The 17,273-nt window shown below is 40.0% G+C and overlaps 1 protein-coding gene across 1 annotated transcript; it reads left to right on the top strand.

Moving 5' to 3' along the window:
- Nucleotides 1–60: 60 nt before the first annotated feature.
- On the top strand, nt 61–16,916 carry POP1 (POP1 ribonuclease P/MRP subunit). Its single transcript, XM_075213853.1, has 16 exons — nt 61–156; nt 1,096–1,238; nt 1,439–1,573; nt 3,419–3,594; nt 5,318–5,566; nt 6,248–6,335; nt 6,694–6,881; nt 9,207–9,607; nt 9,846–9,939; nt 10,721–10,826; nt 12,262–12,381; nt 13,205–13,320; nt 13,736–13,927; nt 14,004–14,158; nt 15,054–15,344; nt 15,573–16,916. Exons 2-16 carry the CDS (start codon nt 1,115–1,117, stop codon nt 16,207–16,209), a joined length of 3,072 nt encoding a protein of 1,023 aa, XP_075069954.1. The 5' UTR covers nt 61–156; nt 1,096–1,114; the 3' UTR covers nt 16,210–16,916.
- The last annotated feature ends 357 nt before the right edge of the window (nt 16,917–17,273 follow it).

A 17,273-nucleotide genomic window follows, 5' to 3' on the forward strand; every position in this document is an offset into this window, starting at 1 on the left:
CCACCTCCACATGCACCAATCAGATTATCAGATGGAGTTGCAGAAAGAGGCTTGGTACGCACGGCGCGTCGCCCATGTGAGAAGTATATGGTCCTGGTTAATGCTGGCAGAATGCTGAGTGACTGAGCAGGAGCGACACTACCAAACTCACAACTGGTATGTTACACTTATATATGTTGTTACATGGTCTCTTAATGCACAGATGATATTGTCTATGCTTATTAATGCCTAGTGTGTATAAAGAAAATAGCATAGATGTTCACTGACATTGGTGTAAAATATATATTGTGATCACTTGGTCCTAACCAACTCACCTTCTTTATTATCCGCCTCCTCCTCTTTGCTTAGAAACTGTCCCTGACTTTGTCAGATGTGCATACCTTTATGGGAGAACTCCTAAAGGTATTGGAAATATGGATCCCATATTTACAATACAATCTCTGTTGTATAGTTTATATTTTGGTGCCATCTGAAGCATGTGTCTGTGTTAATAAGAAACAATGTTTTCATTTGATCTTAGATGTCACTTTTTGAAAGTTTGAAATGTTTATTATAATGCTAAATTCTGATGTGCTAACGATATTTCCCTAGTGATATTGACTCTTGACTTAGGTTGTTCTCCAGGTGAATGGTGAGGGATTCAGTGACATAGTTGAGATATTTTATAATGAAATTGGAATATCCTTATGTAGTAATCTACTGTGATGCTTTACTTGGAAAAGGTTATGTTGACCATATCTATTAAGAAAACAGGAGGCTGGTTTATCTTTGCAAATTATGTAACTCAAGTGGTTCTGGGTAAGTGTTTAGGCTTGATATTGTCCTCTGGTAATGAGCCACCTAAGACCTGCCACCTCTTCAAAGCTGTGGTATGTGTTGGTGCTATATAAAGTATAATAATAACTATGAAATTTAGGGTCCATAATTATTCCAACTTCACAATTATTTTTAAAAGCTAGAATAATTTTAATTACACATTGCCCATGAAGTTAGAATAAATTGACTCTAAATTTCACGAGTCCAAAAAGTAAACTGGTCCTGGTTGCTATTAACAAATTTTCTTTACTTTCTAAAAACATTACTTAATTGTTCCAGTATTCCAGTTAATGAAGCAATGTCGACTGCAAAAGATAAGAAATATGCAAAACGGATGCGAAATCAACCCTCCAATGTGAGCTTTGAACAGACTGACGGGCCACCCAAACATGGAGGACGTGGAGCTTTTCATCCACACCGAGGTAACTATAATCTGCGTTTGGCATTCAGAGTTAATGCTCGTCACAGTTTTTGGCTTTTATTTGCATTTTGGACCCTCCTTTCCCCATATAAAAAAAAACCCAAATTGTGTCAATCCTCTAATTTGTCCTTTATAATCACAATCTTCACAGGTCTTCATGGCTAATACAATTACATTCCTTTTTTTTTTTTTTTCTTTTAGGCAGTAGTCCTGGCTCATCTGGACAGCAACAGAGGGGTACATACCAGTCACCTGGTCCCCATTTCCAGTCTAGAGGAGGAGGTAGAGGAAGAGGAGCACCCAGTGAGGCAACTCAGGTTCCAAAATATATCACCGGTAAGTGTATGCAATAACTGGATCATCATAGGTTGATATTTGGTTTTCTTAATCATCCTCAGCTGTGGCTTGGATGCATTTAGATTAATAATTCTTAACCAGTCTTGCTTAACTAAGGTTAATGGCTACTAACCCACATAATCATTGCTGTGCGATTAGCAGCACTTGCAGCACAGTGGGCAGTCTAAATTTAAGTAGTTTAATAATTGCACATTTTTTTGTTCCCCGCTTCTGTTAAATATCTGATTCTGTTAATCAGTTTTCTAAAAACCTTGTTTGCTGAACCATATTCAAAACTCTGATTTAGCTACCATAGAGCTTCTACAACAGAGTTGACAGTCTTTGCATATCTGGAAACAATATCACTCAGCTCACTGATTATGAGAAAGTGACTAATGTACTTTTGTTAAACAATACTGTATTTTTTTTATTTTTTTGCAATCAAATATTTTTATTTGTTTTTTTTAAAAAAAACAAAAACATACATACAAAATAAAGAAAACATGCAAAAAGAAGCAAACGCAAGTATAACTCAGTCAAAATTAGGGGAATTATCCACATAAGTAGAACACAAATTACATCATATGTGCTAAACTCGTTCAGGATTATAAATCAGAAATGCCCACGCATGGATGACCACACAGATACAATTGCCATTAAACATTTGACCTGGGGACCTGTAAACTTAAGTATTTGGGATCTGCTGTCTCGGCTCGAATCCTTGTACGCACTTGATTCCCCATCTGTATCATATGGCCTCAAATTTCCTTAGGGCCTACCTGCTGGTATACACAAACCTCTTGTGCCCAAGAGTAGTGTTAACCAATGCTTTCCAACTTCTTATCGTAGGACTTGCTGGAGCCAACCAGAGTCTTGTTATGCTGACTTTTGCTATCGTACACAACTGGAAAATATAGAGTTGTCAGCTTGTTAACCTTACCCTTCAGGCGAAGCCCAAATAGACTTGTGGCCGGTGACCGTAGAGAGATCTCAAGTCCTGTTTTTTAAATACAGTGAGTGAGATGGTAGATGATATAAATCATTTTGTGGTTCCCTAAACCACGATTCCAAACAGTAGTTCTGGCTCCATGATACATTCTATATTTTATATTGCATAGTGCTAGGTTTAACCATTTTGTGCTGTGTAATATAGCACATTACGGTGTATTAGACAGGCAGGAGAGCAGTATGGAAGCATGAGTTTGCAAACCCATCATATTTGTTGCTATGCAGGCTGACAACGGGCAGTCTAGCGGTGTGCACTTTTATATGTGTAGGCATAAGCTCCACATGCTATGGGATACGTACAGTTGTTTTGAACCAATAATCGGTATTAACTTGTATGTCTGACTGTGGGGGGAAACCGGAGGGAACCGATGCAAACACAGGGAGAAAATACAAACACCACACAGATAGGGTCCTGGCTGGAATCGAACTCATGACCCTAGCAATGTGAGGTAGGAATGCTAGCCATATATAAAGAGGTGCAGGGGTAAAGACCCCTCCCCCACACCCTAAATTGTTTATTTAGAAAGCTTTACGTTGTGAATTCAGTAAGTTAACAAGTAACTGAGTCACTGTGGGACGGTGGAAATCATTATTTTGTAGATTTTGACTGCGTATAAGTTTTGGAGGCTTTTTATGGCAGTGGTTTATTTTTGTTTTTGTTTTTTACATTTTTTTAAAGAATGTTATGCCAGCTCGTTCTATCTTGTATTGCATTTTTTATTTCTTTGCAATTGCTTATTAAGATTAAAGGATCTATATGTATATTGTACATTTTAATTTATTTCCTTTATATTTTTATCCTATTCTCTACTAATTAACTGGGTTTTATTGTCCCAGCGACAATGTTTGCTCAGGCCCGAGCGGCGGAAATCAATGCCATGGTTAAGGCCGTGTCTCAGAAGTCTTCCAACTCCCTGGTGTTTCAGTCTTTACCCAGACACATGCGCAGACGAGCCATGGGGCATGACATTAAACGGCTGCCCAGAAGACTTCGCGAGATGGCTAAGAAAGAGGTATCCTTCTTTGGTCACCTTCTGGACTGTTCTTGTGGTGTTACACGTGTATGAGAACCTTCTAAGGGGACACTTATCAGGGGGAGCTTTCTATCTCAATATTCTATAGGTATGGAACATCCGACCATGCTTAATAAAATATCATCTTTAAGTAATAGGGCCCTCGGAACAGGGCAATACCAGCCAATAATGCCCCAAGGTAAAGCCAAGGGACTTTAACCCAGACAGGGCATTATTGGCCAGTAGTCTCTTTTGCTGGTATTATCCCTATTATAGTAGGCTGTCCACCTTACTGTGCTGCACTGGAGTCTACCGGTGAGCTGTCTGTAGATCTCTTTAAAATCTTATGGAATACTTAAATACGTAAATGGTTCTAGCCACAGTGCCTGGCAAATAGAATTACAGATCGAATGTCAGAAAACTTAGACCTAGCACCTCCTCCAGTCTTGATATTTAAAGCGGCTCTTGTACACTGCAAGGAATCATTTAATCTCGGGCAGAAGGAAGATTATCTCCAGTGCTTGACGTACTGTCTCCATTCATTGAGGTCATGAACTATAAATGTGGTGCTGTTTACCTTAATATGAAGGCTATACATCCCCATGGTCACTATACTCATTGCTGCCAGTCAAATACATTAGTCTGTGCTTACATGGGGCCAGTTCCACATAATGATGGCTAAACCCCCACAGGATACATCCTCTTTCCTCTCAGCTGATGAACTAGTTAATTAAGGGTCTATTCACTAAAGGGCATATTCTAGCAGCACACTGAGCTGTGTGGCTGCTAAAAGGCATTACCAGTACAATATTACCCGATAATCAGTCAATTAGCTTTGAGATCTGCAAAGAATATTGTCTCTTAAGGCTATAGTGTTAGATAATCTTTACTAACAGACTGTTACCCTCTCTATCCTGCTCCTTTCCTTATTGTAGTGTAGACCTCAAACACCCGGATTAGCTTTTCTTTCTGTCTCAAATGATGAACACATGTACATTTATTTAAATTCTAAATTGGTAAAATATAGCATGGGTTCATTCTGTTCTAGAGAATTATTAGAAAACCTTTGTCATTTGGTTGCAAGGGATTTCTCTTCTGACCTTTAACCTAACAGACCCTTCTCAGTTGTTGCATGACTGTATCACTGGAATGTGCATAATCTACATTCTATTCTGGTGGGAAGACTGGGGTTAGAAGTGTGTCTGAGAATAATCTATGCGGTTGGAGTAAAATGGATAATTTATTTTAAAATATTTTGTGTAATACATTATGGGAGGGTTTTGTTGCAGAGTAACACTAAGATTCCATGGCAGAAAGATTCTTTGCTCCAACCATGAAAATAAACTGCCCAAGGAAAAGATAACTGAGTCCTATTCTAATTGGCTGCAGATAAAATCGCAAACATTCTGAATATTAGGATAAATCTAACTAAAGCAACAAGAGCTTGTACCAATGTATAATTTAAACAGTTAAGTTCTATGTAGGAGTAGGTTTTGTATAATTCCTATAGAACAACTTATAATAAATCTCTTTTTGATATGCATTACACAACATTTTTAAATGCCATTATCTAGTCTATTGTCAAACACGCTGTGTTGGAGGGGAGGCTTCATGGAACCTGGCATTATAGAGACCTTTATAGGTCAATATGCAAATATTTATTTTGTGTTACAGCTCAACCACCGTCGATAGATTGTGTTATTCATTTATTTATTTATTTTAGATTGATAAATCAGTGCACCAGAAGAAAGAGCAGCCGAAAAGCAAATGTCGCAAAGCGCGTAGACGCCATGGGAATCTACAGTTGGAGTTTAACCGCCGGCAGAGGAAAAACATATGGCTGGAAAGCCACATATGGCACACAAAGCGGTACCACATGCTGAAGAAGTGGGGGTTCTGCCTGGCAGACCGGCCTACAATGAAGAGTTACCGAGCATGTTATCGGGCCATGTCCAATCACTGTCTCCTGCAGGTGACTCTGCTCTTCCTTCTGGGGATTAATGTAACTGCTGTCTCGGGTTTCTGTGGTTGTTGGGGTTTGTTCTGCGTCATGTCAAGACCATCAGGGCCCAGGGATGTAGTCAGTGAAGAGCTCTCACATAATGTTACACATGGCCCTACCACCATTACAGGAATCCAAGGAGCTTTGGGGGGAAAGGTATAAAACATGACGCCAAAATGCCTTAAATATTAGTTCCATAGTTCTAATACATTTTTGTAGCTGCACATTACCTTAAATAAGCAGTGCTTGGGCAGATTATACCTCGCTATAGAGCCATTTCCCTTTTTGCAGTTTGTGTCCCAACGTCTCCCCTATCCCAAACTTTCCTGATGTTAGGCTCTAGCCTAGGTTGCCTGGTGGAAAAGTCAGGTCTGGCCTCGTTCGTTGTCCCGGTGGAGATTGAATCCTTAAAGAATGGTCAAAAGCACCAGGCTTTAGAAACATTTTTTCCTTTTGTTTATTGCCAAAAAAGAATAACCTCTAATGCCTTTTATAGTCTAATGAACTGGATACTGTATTCTATATGTACTATATGTCTATTTGTAATGCCATATGCTTATTAGTGCAAAACAATCTCTCAAAAGTCCCTATCTGCACCACAACACACAAGGACCATGTGCCAATGTTTTACCTCCACCTTCCTCTTCCTAGGACCAGTCTTACCTCTGTTGTGTGGAGTTAATGGGCAAAGAGGAAGAACTACTGAAAGCATTGTCCAGACTATGCAGCATAGATACAGGTAGCGTTCGTGAGCGGTTACGTCTTTTGTCTTCAGCCACCTTTGTTCATTAAACGCTGCTTATTGTATTTGTATACTACCAGGAGACTGTATGTAACTTTTCTTTTAAATCCTTTGTTTTAGTTGGTTCTACATAAACATGAAATATTTATTGGGAGAATTATGACCTACTTTGCTAGTGATTTGCTGTTCTCTTTTTGATATACATTACACAACATATTAAATGCCATTAACTAGTCTATTGTCAAAAAATGCTGTGTTCATGTAACTCATGCATAATAACATTTAAATAATTAGAAGTGTCTTCGGTGAGAATTACTTTTATATAGTGTTGTAATTTCTGTTCTCTCTCCCCCAGGCCCTACGTTTGCAGCGGCCCCTTGTCTGTCTGGAAAGCGTCAGGGCTCCCTGACCCTCTACAGAGCTGACAAGTACCCAGTGGGGGCGCTCGGTTCAGTGACCTTCATCTGGAAACCCAGATGTGTTCCAGAATCACAGTGTGAGAATCGGCAGCTCTGGATCTGGCTGCACCCAGCTCTCAAACAGGTACAAATATATAGAGTAGCCCCTATGGTAATATATAAGGGTGTTACAATTTATACAGCTCACAGAGCCCTGAGATGGGGGAAGGGGGGGGTTGTGTGTGGTTGGAAGTGACGTTAGGGTCACAGTGTTTTCTTCTACTGTCTCTTTACCTTTCAATTTAATTTTTTTTTACTTTGTGATAGTATCTTTGGCCTGGTGTCTCCCTTCTGGGCTACTCTCTCTCTCCCACTCCCATGAAGCAGGCCTTGGAGCCTAATGAGAACAGGGGAAGGGGTTCTGTCTTAGTCACTGTTCTTTGCCGTGTTACCCACTGCTCACTTGGTTGCTGCACCAGACCTGCAGCAATTGGTGAGCACCGGTCTGTCCTCTGGTGGTCAGAGCAGCTTTGGGTGTCCTCCATGTCACACTCTTATCCTGGGTGCATAAAGAGCGGGCGTCCACTCTCAGGGCTGCATCAGAGATAGGCCCGCCAGGCCATCTTACGCAATCCTTGCACTTTGGCTCTGTGATAAGAGGTAGCACTTATAAATGGATCTGCCTGACATCATGAAGATGCCCTATTGCAGTCACAGTGCGATTGTTAGATATCTCCCAGTAAAATAAACGTTCTTTCTCTGCACTCCTTAAGACGTTGTTGGAGAAGGTTTTTCTCTTGTACCTGCTGCTTGCACTCACACTAATTTTATGTGCATTCAGGCTCAGCTCCTGCATAGCATACTACTGATAATGACGTCCGTTGTCCAGCACTGACTGCTGACTCACTTAGCCACTAGGGTACCATGTCATGAATATATATCATTAGCAGCGGTTGGTAATGGTGCCGTTATGGCAGAGATGTATAGTATTATATGTAATAGCTGCACAGAACTCACAGTATGTCTTTACATATTCTTAACTCAATCCTAGTCTAAATCGTCGTTCCTTATTCTCAAGTTTCACACACTGGTTTGTTCACATCATAATTGTATAAGTTCTTCAATTATTAAACCTGGTTCTGAATTTAGAAGTGTCCCTTTAATGAAACTTATTTCACCGGACAGAATGAATGAATAGGAGCAGTGTTATTTATTAATCCGATAAAATGACGCAAAGATCATAGTCTCTGTGCATTGTGCTAATCTCTTATCCATAAAGTTGATACATCATAACTACATAGTAACACTTGAAAATTTCTTTCATTATAATTTGTCATCAAACTCTGCTTCAAGTAACTATAAAACTATCCAAAGATCAGAAGAACGCGATCTCCTTATGTCTGTGCTAATCTGTGTTTCTGTCCCTATTAATAAATTCATCATAGATTAGTTCAGGGATGTCCAGAACTGTTTATAGAGTTCACCCCTATTAGTAATTGTAATGTATGGTTCGTAGTTTTTGTTTTCTCTGTAACATCATAATTTAATAATAATAATTTAAATATAAATTAAATCATCTGCTATATTAAAGGATAATTACTGTTTGTTCATCTGGATAGCTTATTGGTGACCAGTGTAATCTGGTGTCCAGAACTGATTTGCTTGTTCGCCCACTTAGTGATTAACACTGTGATTTATATTCTTTTCTCCAAACCCAAATGGGAGATGCGGTCCATCCACCATGGGATAGGGTTCCTCTAGTTGTTGGGAAGAGGAGGTTACAATCAAATAACAATGATTGTGTCTATTTGGCTTTGGAGAAAATAATTTATCATGGAAATGAGCCGTGACCTCACTGGTCACCAAATATAAGGAGATATTTTACGTTTGTATATAGAATATATAAACACACTTAAAATATCCTTCTCCTATTGAGCAGAATGCCACATAACTCACATTATGTAGAACTGATGTATCCCTAAACGTGGGTAAACTTGGTGAAACTAGTAAGGGAATTTATAAAGGTATTTTGAAAACTACTAACTTACCAATAGTAACATTATGCAATTGGTCCAGAGCAGTGTGGGTATAAAACAAAAATAAAATATAATCTCAAAAAATGACTGGTCATTAAGACTGATACAAAGATACATTTGCTGGTCATGTATGCTGTTCCTATACAGGTTAACTGTGCATTATCCTGCAGCCCCGAGCTTTGCTCGTGTGTTAAACAATGAAAGTAATGTCTTGTTGCTATGGGTTAGTGCACTTTTCTGTTTGATCCTGAATAAATATTGTTTCACTTGATTTCACCAAAAGCTGTAGGAAATGAAATGCTGTCATCTTATTGTTGTCTTCACTGTACGCTGTGTTTTCATGTCTCTGTGGTTAGACAGTGAATACTTCTTGTAACTTTGCCATCGCTTTATTTTATTGTAATGGTAGCAATTTCAAACTTTGTATTTCTCAGGATGTCTTGCAGGAGCTCAGGCTGGTGTGTGGATGTGAAGACAGACCAGATAATGCGGTCTGCACCCTGGAGCCAGCACCTCTTCCTGCCCAGGAAGAGAGACCGAAAGGTGTGAAGAGGAAACTGCAGGATGACAAAGGAGAAGAGGCTGTCCCAGTGAAGGTCATCAGTGATGGAACAACAGCTATCCCAGAACCTTCTCAGAAGACATCAATACAATCGGCTCTGGTTCCTACCCAGGAAGAGAGACCAGCAGGTGTGAAGAGGGCAGGAAAGAAGAGGAAACTGCAGGACAAGGAAGGAGAAAAGGATGTTCCTGTGAAAAAGATAATCGGTGATGGAACAAGGGCTATCCCTGAACCTTATCGGTGGACATCAACACAAACAACCATCAGCATTCGGTACCTAGGAATGAACATCTTTTAATTTTTATCTTTTTTTACCTTTTTTTTTTTTTTTTTTTCATTAGACAGTTTGAGTATTTGTTAGGGAATTTGGTGTAACTATTTGTCTGCCATCTTGCCAGATTTCAACCTAATTGGCTTGTGGCTGTTTGCTGCAGAGCACCAAATGCAATTAGGGGAACCAATCTTTTAGCTTTTCCATGCTGATTCTCAATCCGTGTTCTTTGCTATCCAGGGATCTGACCATGGAATTTGTGCGATATCGGCTGGTCGGCCCCCTCTCCCACTGCGTGCTCACCGATGCTCTGCGCGCTGCTCCCCTTCATAACGTAAGAGCACATTATCTACTTGAATTCTCCTATCTGTTTTATTTATAGAATGTCAACATATCCCGCACACTTGTGTACAGGCACAGAAATCTATACAAGCACATCAGGCCTGGAGTTTACAATAATAACCATATTACACAACACCTCCCAGGGAATAAGAAACCCAGGCAAACACCGGAGAACATACAAACATTACACAGTTAGCCAGTGTGTAGTAAATATCAGCTAAATGGTAATTGGAGGAGGTGGGGGTATCACCGAATTGTGATCAAATTGACCAGGTATATGACCGGTACAATTGTATCCCATCACCGGCTGCTCTGGAAGAACGGAAGGGTCAGCCTGTGTGTGACAAGCATTGGGATGAGGAGTTTGTATGTTCTCCCCGTGTTTGCGTGGGTTTCCTCCAGGTGCTCTGGTTTCCTCCCACACTCCAAAAAAAAAACCATACTGGTTGGTTAATTGGCTGCTAACAAACTGACCCTAGTCTGTGTCTCTCTTCCTGTGTGTGTGTGTGTGTGTGTGTGTGTGTGTGTGTGTGTGTGTATGTTAGGGAATTTAGACTGTAAGCCCCAATGTGGCAGGGACTGATGTGAGTGAGTTCTCTGTACAGCGCTGCGGAATTAGTGGCGCTATATAAATAAAATGATGATGATGATATATCCCAATGCTTGTCATGCACAGGCTTTCTCTAATCTTGTAGATCTTGTACTACAAACGTGTTTTTTTAATTGCGATTTTTTTTTTTTTTTTTTTTATTTTTTTTTTTTTTTTTTTTCAGGAAGTTGAAAATTCCGGACCCCACAGCTGGTGGGCAGATTATTGCAAGAATCCAGATAACGTTCTACTTCATAAGCGCCAGGAATCCTTGTTCCAGTTACTGCAAGGTATAAATCCTATCCTCGTATTTCATCTTGTTGTAACTTATTAATGTGCGCTGCAGCACTGAGGCAAAACAAACTTTTGAGAACTTTATTGATTTTGAGAACTTCATTGATAATAATTATAGAACATAGCTTGAGACAAAAAGGGGAGACCCTCCCTGTTCACAAGAGCGAACAATTTAGGAAGGAATAAATAGGAAATCGTATAATAGACACAGCACCATATCTTGAGCACATCTATCAGGTTGCATAAAAGACCTGATTATCTTATTACACGTTCTGCTTTTGACTTTAAACAACGCTATTACTTTTTGCGGTTTAGTTGTCTTTTTTTAGTTGTGAGAAATTGTTAGAAAACCATGTAAATATGTCCATGATTAAACTGCAATGCATAATGGTGGGAATCTTTGCTTTAAGACCACTAAGCCTAAAATATTGACAATGTTGTGTTCATTCGTTTTGGACACAGTTTATTGTTTTTTCTTAGTGCTTTGTAATGTACCCAGATTCACCATTTCTCTTTGTGCTATACGAGATGTTTTGAGATTTTTATTTGATTTGTTACTGCAATAAAAATGTTTATATAATAAACCAAAAATATTGCTTTATATATGAGCTACTAATAACAATTCTCCAATCTGTGACCATTCCAATAAGTTGACAACATGAGATGTTTGATATCTGGTGTTGCCGGGAGTGTCCTTCTCTGTTTGTACAGCTTCTTTTTCTGCCTATAGACTCTATTGTAATTCTTATTTATTTTTATTTTATTAGTTGACTTGTACAGAGGGAAAAATCTGCTGTTTCCATCCCACAAATGTCCTTTATATTTGCACCAGGTCTGAGCTGGCACAGATGGGAGTGGTCTCACCCTATACGTTTAATGGGATGTATTTTGTGCTGTCTAGTTACACTTTAGCAGACACACAATTCCTAGGTACACTTTTCGCAGTGTGGAAATAAGCTTCAAATAATAGTGCCGTGTAATACAGTCCTAATGTGCTGAGGGGACGTGGTAGGAAGTTGGACTTTTAATGTGACGTTACATTTCTGCACTTCTTTATGTTTTCTCTCCTGCCCATAAAACAAGGCAGTGGTTGGTGGAGGTGTCTTCTTGCGAGCGAAAAGAAGGTCTGCACTTTTTTTATGCACGGGCAAAATGAAGGTGTGTTGTGCTGTGCACCCATCGTGCTTTGTAAATGAGGTCTAATGTTTACAGACTGCCTGCTGAACATGACCAGAGGTCCCATGCATCTCGCCTCTTACCCCACATCCCTGCCCTACAGTTGTCCTAGTTTTTGGCACCGTCAATCTGTTTGGAACGCTTCTTTCTTAGACTTCTGCGGCAACTGATTTAACAGAAATTAATGTCTTCATTTCATTACTTTGACGCAATATTTTTATAATCTCCTCCTTACTTGTTTTGCACTCTTCCCAGGGATAGAATCTCCAGCACAGATGCCATCCGGAACCATTTTGGGCCTCACGGTCGGGGATCCAAGACTCAACTTGCCTAATAAGAGGACAAAAACTTTGCCGAATCTAGATAAATATGAAGGTGAACCTCCTTTTATTTACTTGTAGCCATGTAGAAATGTGGACTTGTCATGTTCGTAGACTTGAGAAGGAGTAAGTTTCTGCTGATGGCTTTGTGCTCGGTGGGAGCCTCTGTCTTTCCATACAGATGACCAGGTTCAAATCCTGGCAAAGCCAATTACTAAAGTATTGTCTGTTTTGTTTTTTTGTTTGTTTTATTCGTTTTCTTTTAAATCTTGTTTGTGTTTTAAATAAGATAACATGGGTCCAGACTCTGTGTGTTAGGTTTCCTGTCCTCCTAATCAGAAATGTTGACACTGGTCTCAGCTGATGGTAGATGGTATTGAAGTGGTTTTGATTTGTAGTTTTTCAGGGAGTATAAATACATTGCTCTAATGATGACCCCACACCCTGTAATATGTGGTTAAACCATATGTGTGCCCCCAAATGATATGACCCCAATAATGCTCAGAGGGTAAGCATTCATACAGTTATCGAGCATAGCTGTAAATCCCGTCAGATGACCGATATCGACCTGTATATGTAGGTATATAGTGACCTCATTGACCTTGCCCCATTTGTCCAGATTTGCCTGCTTGGCCTAAGAGCCAGTTGGCCAGACCTAGTTCAAATTTAGCGCCTATTCCATATGTAGCCAGTTTTAGTCAGGCTCTTGCCTTAGAGCTGTAATGCTAATAACAGCTATTGGTAAACTACAAATTGCAGCATATCATTTTAACCACGTGCCGTCTGCCTCTGATGTGAATGTGGAGTGATGCGCAGTACCCGGCAGAGTTTGTCTGTTTATGGACAGAATGCGTCTTTTCTCTTTGTTTTTTTTCCAGATGGAGGCAAAGCGAGGTCCTTGGCGGTGGCTGGTGTTCCGGTGGAGTGCACTGAAAGTCTTATCTGGTCTGCTGACATTCGCTCACATGTGTCCGATAATAAAATACCTGAACAGGTGATTGTCTAGAAATCCTACAGAACACTCTGTATCTGGGATGGATGATATGATGTACCTGAGAACTTTTTACTGTTTATTAAAATAAGGGTACACGGGGTGAGCATAGAGCATGTGCGCGTGTAAATATGTTTATGTGCTTATTTATTGACCCTGCCTACATAGAAACAATTATAGTTCACCTATAGATATGTAAGTCACCATTACCATATTGCTCTATGTAATGAGACCATATCACACATCACTGACTTTTCATACATTTGGCTTTTCATTTATAACGTTAAGTGATGAATAATCTTTATTGGCTGAAAATGCCAAACACACACAATTATGTTAAACATAAGTGAATTACTGTGTTTTGGGTTTTTTTTTTGGTTTTTTTTTTTCCCGTTCCCAAAACCATGACCTATTACAGGAAATTAACAGGCTCAGAAGCGAGCTCCTCGTACCTGGCTCACAGCTGGATCTCGGTAACGGTGAATCCAAGATACCAGTCCTACTAATCCAGCAGCCTGGTAAAGTCACAGGACGAGACCGTCCAGGGTGGGGAAGTGGCTGGGACGTTTGTATGCCTAAAGGCTGGGGCATGGCTCTCTGGATTCCTCTGGTGAGTGTGTGATCTTTGTCTCTAACAGTACAAGTATAGATGGTGCAACGAGTAATCTCTTATAATGAAATCTCAGATTTATAGAGGTGTCAGAGTGGGCGGCTTACAGCAAGGATTGCAGCACTCCCAGTATATGGGAGCTCCATTCGTTCCTGGGGACTTTCCCGACACCCCAGCTGGTGTCCAGTCAGCACAGGAGACTGAGGCTCATTTGCTAGCCAAATATACCAGGTAAATTCTCCCTCTTGTCACATGACACTGCAGCCGGGGTTACTGGGTTTGGCTAATAATTTGCTGTATTGCCTGAACGTTCTAATAGGGCAAGTAAAGCGTTATTTGTAAGTTAATATGTATCAAACATCATATAATTATACACAATAACTGAAGTGCTAAAATATTAACTAAATCTGTCCGAATTGCTGTATGTCCAAATCTATTGCCATTTTGGGGGAGGGGCAGGGGGGTGAGATGCTTAGGAGGGTGTGTCACTATGTGTTGACATAAGACATTGGTTCATCCTTTTATATTCTTAATGGGACACTTATGAAAACTGGTGCACAAGAGACAGAATGCGCACCAGAGGGAGATTCTTTAGTTTGCTAATTTAAAACCTAAAACTTAGATATTTCTGTGCACTAGTCTTTATACATGTCCCTCTAAATGTGTTTATGGAGAAGAAAAAGAAAACTCCCAATGTGGCAGCTGTCCATCTCACAGGTGGACATTCCCACCCACCCTTTAAATAGCTATTTGTTTTAACTAACTGGATCTATCTCCCTACTCCTATTCACCAATGATGGGAACCAATGCCATCTGCTGCAAGACGTTTACGTGGATTGGTCTATTGTTTTGCATTATTTATAGTTTTTATATCTATGAAGATAAACAAAAAATTATTTTAAGACTACAAGATTGTGTTTGCTTTTCGTCACCGAACATTAAAGAGAATACATGACCTAGATGCATTGTTTTTCACACTTCGTCCTGCAGCCACCAAGTCACCACAATTTGCATAATGTTCATGTACAAAATCGACCAATTAATAATAATGTTGCTTTTGTTTTGAAGTCACAAACAAGCAAAAATGTCAATTTTTTTTGGGGGGGGTTTCTACTTTATTCATTAGACGTCCACCTGCAAAGCGCACAAACTTCATCAAGCATGGTATACTGGCTCCTTTCTGCTGTCCCTGGGATCCGCTCACAAGGGAGTGGGAGATTCGGGCTAGAACTGGGATTAAAGTCGATGCAGTTAAACAGCGAGAGGAGGATGAGCTGGAAGCTAAAGAGGACCCTTGTGGTTCCCAGATAGAACCTCAGGATGAACTGAAGATGGACACCAGCTCTGCAGTCACCATTGAGACCCAGAATGTACAGGAAGACGATGCAAAATGTGCAAGAGGTTTCTCTGTATTAAGGTCGGTCAAATCAAACCTTCCCAATATTTCATTTTGTTGTATTTGTAATGCAGTTAGGCTAGAAAGATATAAGGAACACTGATCTTTGTGTTTTTAAAGACACAAACTTTTGTTTATATTTTATAGGGCTCGGCAAAGCAGGAAAAAGTTTCTTTATATTTTTTTTTAAACCATATCCTAACTCAACATTCGTAGTCATGTCTTGCTGTGTTTTTGGTTTTTTTTTAGGAATAAAAAGGTCCTGAGGATGCTTTCTACCTGTTATGATACATTTGGACGTGGAGGTCAGAGAGCAAATGAGTCGTCATCCCAGGAAATGTCTAATATGGTAAATGATGTTCTCAGAGACTTCCCAAGATCCTTGGTGTGGGTCAGACTGTCCATGTTGACGAAGGGAAGTCCAGAGCTCCACTCTCTGATCTGCATTCCATCCGAGCAAGATCTGCTTCACTTGCAAAAAGAAAAATCATTCCCTGGTCCCCAGGAGCCTAAACACAGTGACCCTTTCAAGAATAAAGTATTGAAACTTAAAAAGGACAGAAAGAAAGCAAAAGCTAAAGCAAAGTTGAACCAGGATTCCAAGAAAACAGAAACCAGTGTGGTCTTGTCCGACGTAGGGCTGACTCTAGGACTGTGGCCGAGTCCTCTGCCGGAGGTCACCACCCACTGTAGCAGAGTCCTGCTTGGTTATGTAACTCAAGGGAATTATTCCATGGTTGCAGGATGTGGTGAGGCTTTAGGGTTTGTTAGTTTAACAGGTCTAACACACATGTTATCTCAACATCGAGAGAAGATTGAATTTGTATTAATTAGAAACCCAACATCTCTTCTGTACAGATTTGCCAAAATAACCATAGATATATAAAAACAAACATCTGTTGCCTTATTTCCAGATACAAAAGTATATATAAAACTATGGTTGCTAGGTGATCTTGCTTGGCACCCTGGTGTTTGCCTGTAACCAAGGTTTTCCAACTGGTGTGTGCTGGGGGAGAGGGGGGGGGGAATGTGTGCAAGGGAGAGGGTGCACAAGGGCTTCACATCAGTACTGGATTTATGTTTTTAACATGGCCGCCCTGGTGCCTTTTTTCTTCTGTGCCATCTTTCTTCTGTGCCATCCAGCAGCTGTATCTCTCGCTCTGCTCCCAACTCTCCACTGCATCCTATCTGAATTAACGTTAAATAAGTATGCCCTATATCACCCCAAATGTAAATAATAATGAATTGCTAAAATAAAAATAAGTCTGCAGAGTTCCTCACCTACACTTCTGCTACCTTAGACCAGGGCCTGTGTGCCCTTCCCTCAGATCTGGGCTTACACAGCACCTTACAAATGCTTCAAGGGAACAAAATGTAACTGAAAAACAGGGCCTAGCTCAGAAAATATAATACTCCAAAATGTAAATGCTGCTGGTAACAAAGTAATATTACATGAACTTTATTTCCGTATCCATCATTTTACTTCTGTAGTAGAATACTGTATAGTTTTGTTAATTAGCAGCCAATTTGCTAATCAGAAAATGTATGTTACAGCAGCATGTTTTGTTTCAGTTTTGCTTTTTATATGTGTGTATAAACATAGTAAAAGCATTCTACCTTTTTGAGTCTAGCTTTTCATTTATCAATGACCAGGATGTCTGCTAGGTCTCTAACCTCATTTGAATATCTTTGGATGGTTAGTCCCTCGTCCCCGTACCACTCCTCCTTAACGTAGGTTGCATCTTTGAAACCTCGTCATGAAAAAATTTGGAAAGGAATATGGGTGAGGAACTGGACGGAGAGGATTGGTCAGATATTTGGTTAGAAGTTGCCAAATCTTCTATCAATGTATGTATTAAAGAAAACTCAAACTGTTGTACTGGTGATACCTTTTCCCAACCAAACTGCACAAGTTTTAACCAAGATCCTTCCCTGTATGCTGGAGGTGCT

This window comes from Mixophyes fleayi, chromosome 5 (genome assembly GCF_038048845.1).
Source record: "Mixophyes fleayi isolate aMixFle1 chromosome 5, aMixFle1.hap1, whole genome shotgun sequence".
Classification (NCBI taxonomy): Eukaryota; Metazoa; Chordata; class Amphibia; order Anura; family Limnodynastidae; genus Mixophyes; species Mixophyes fleayi.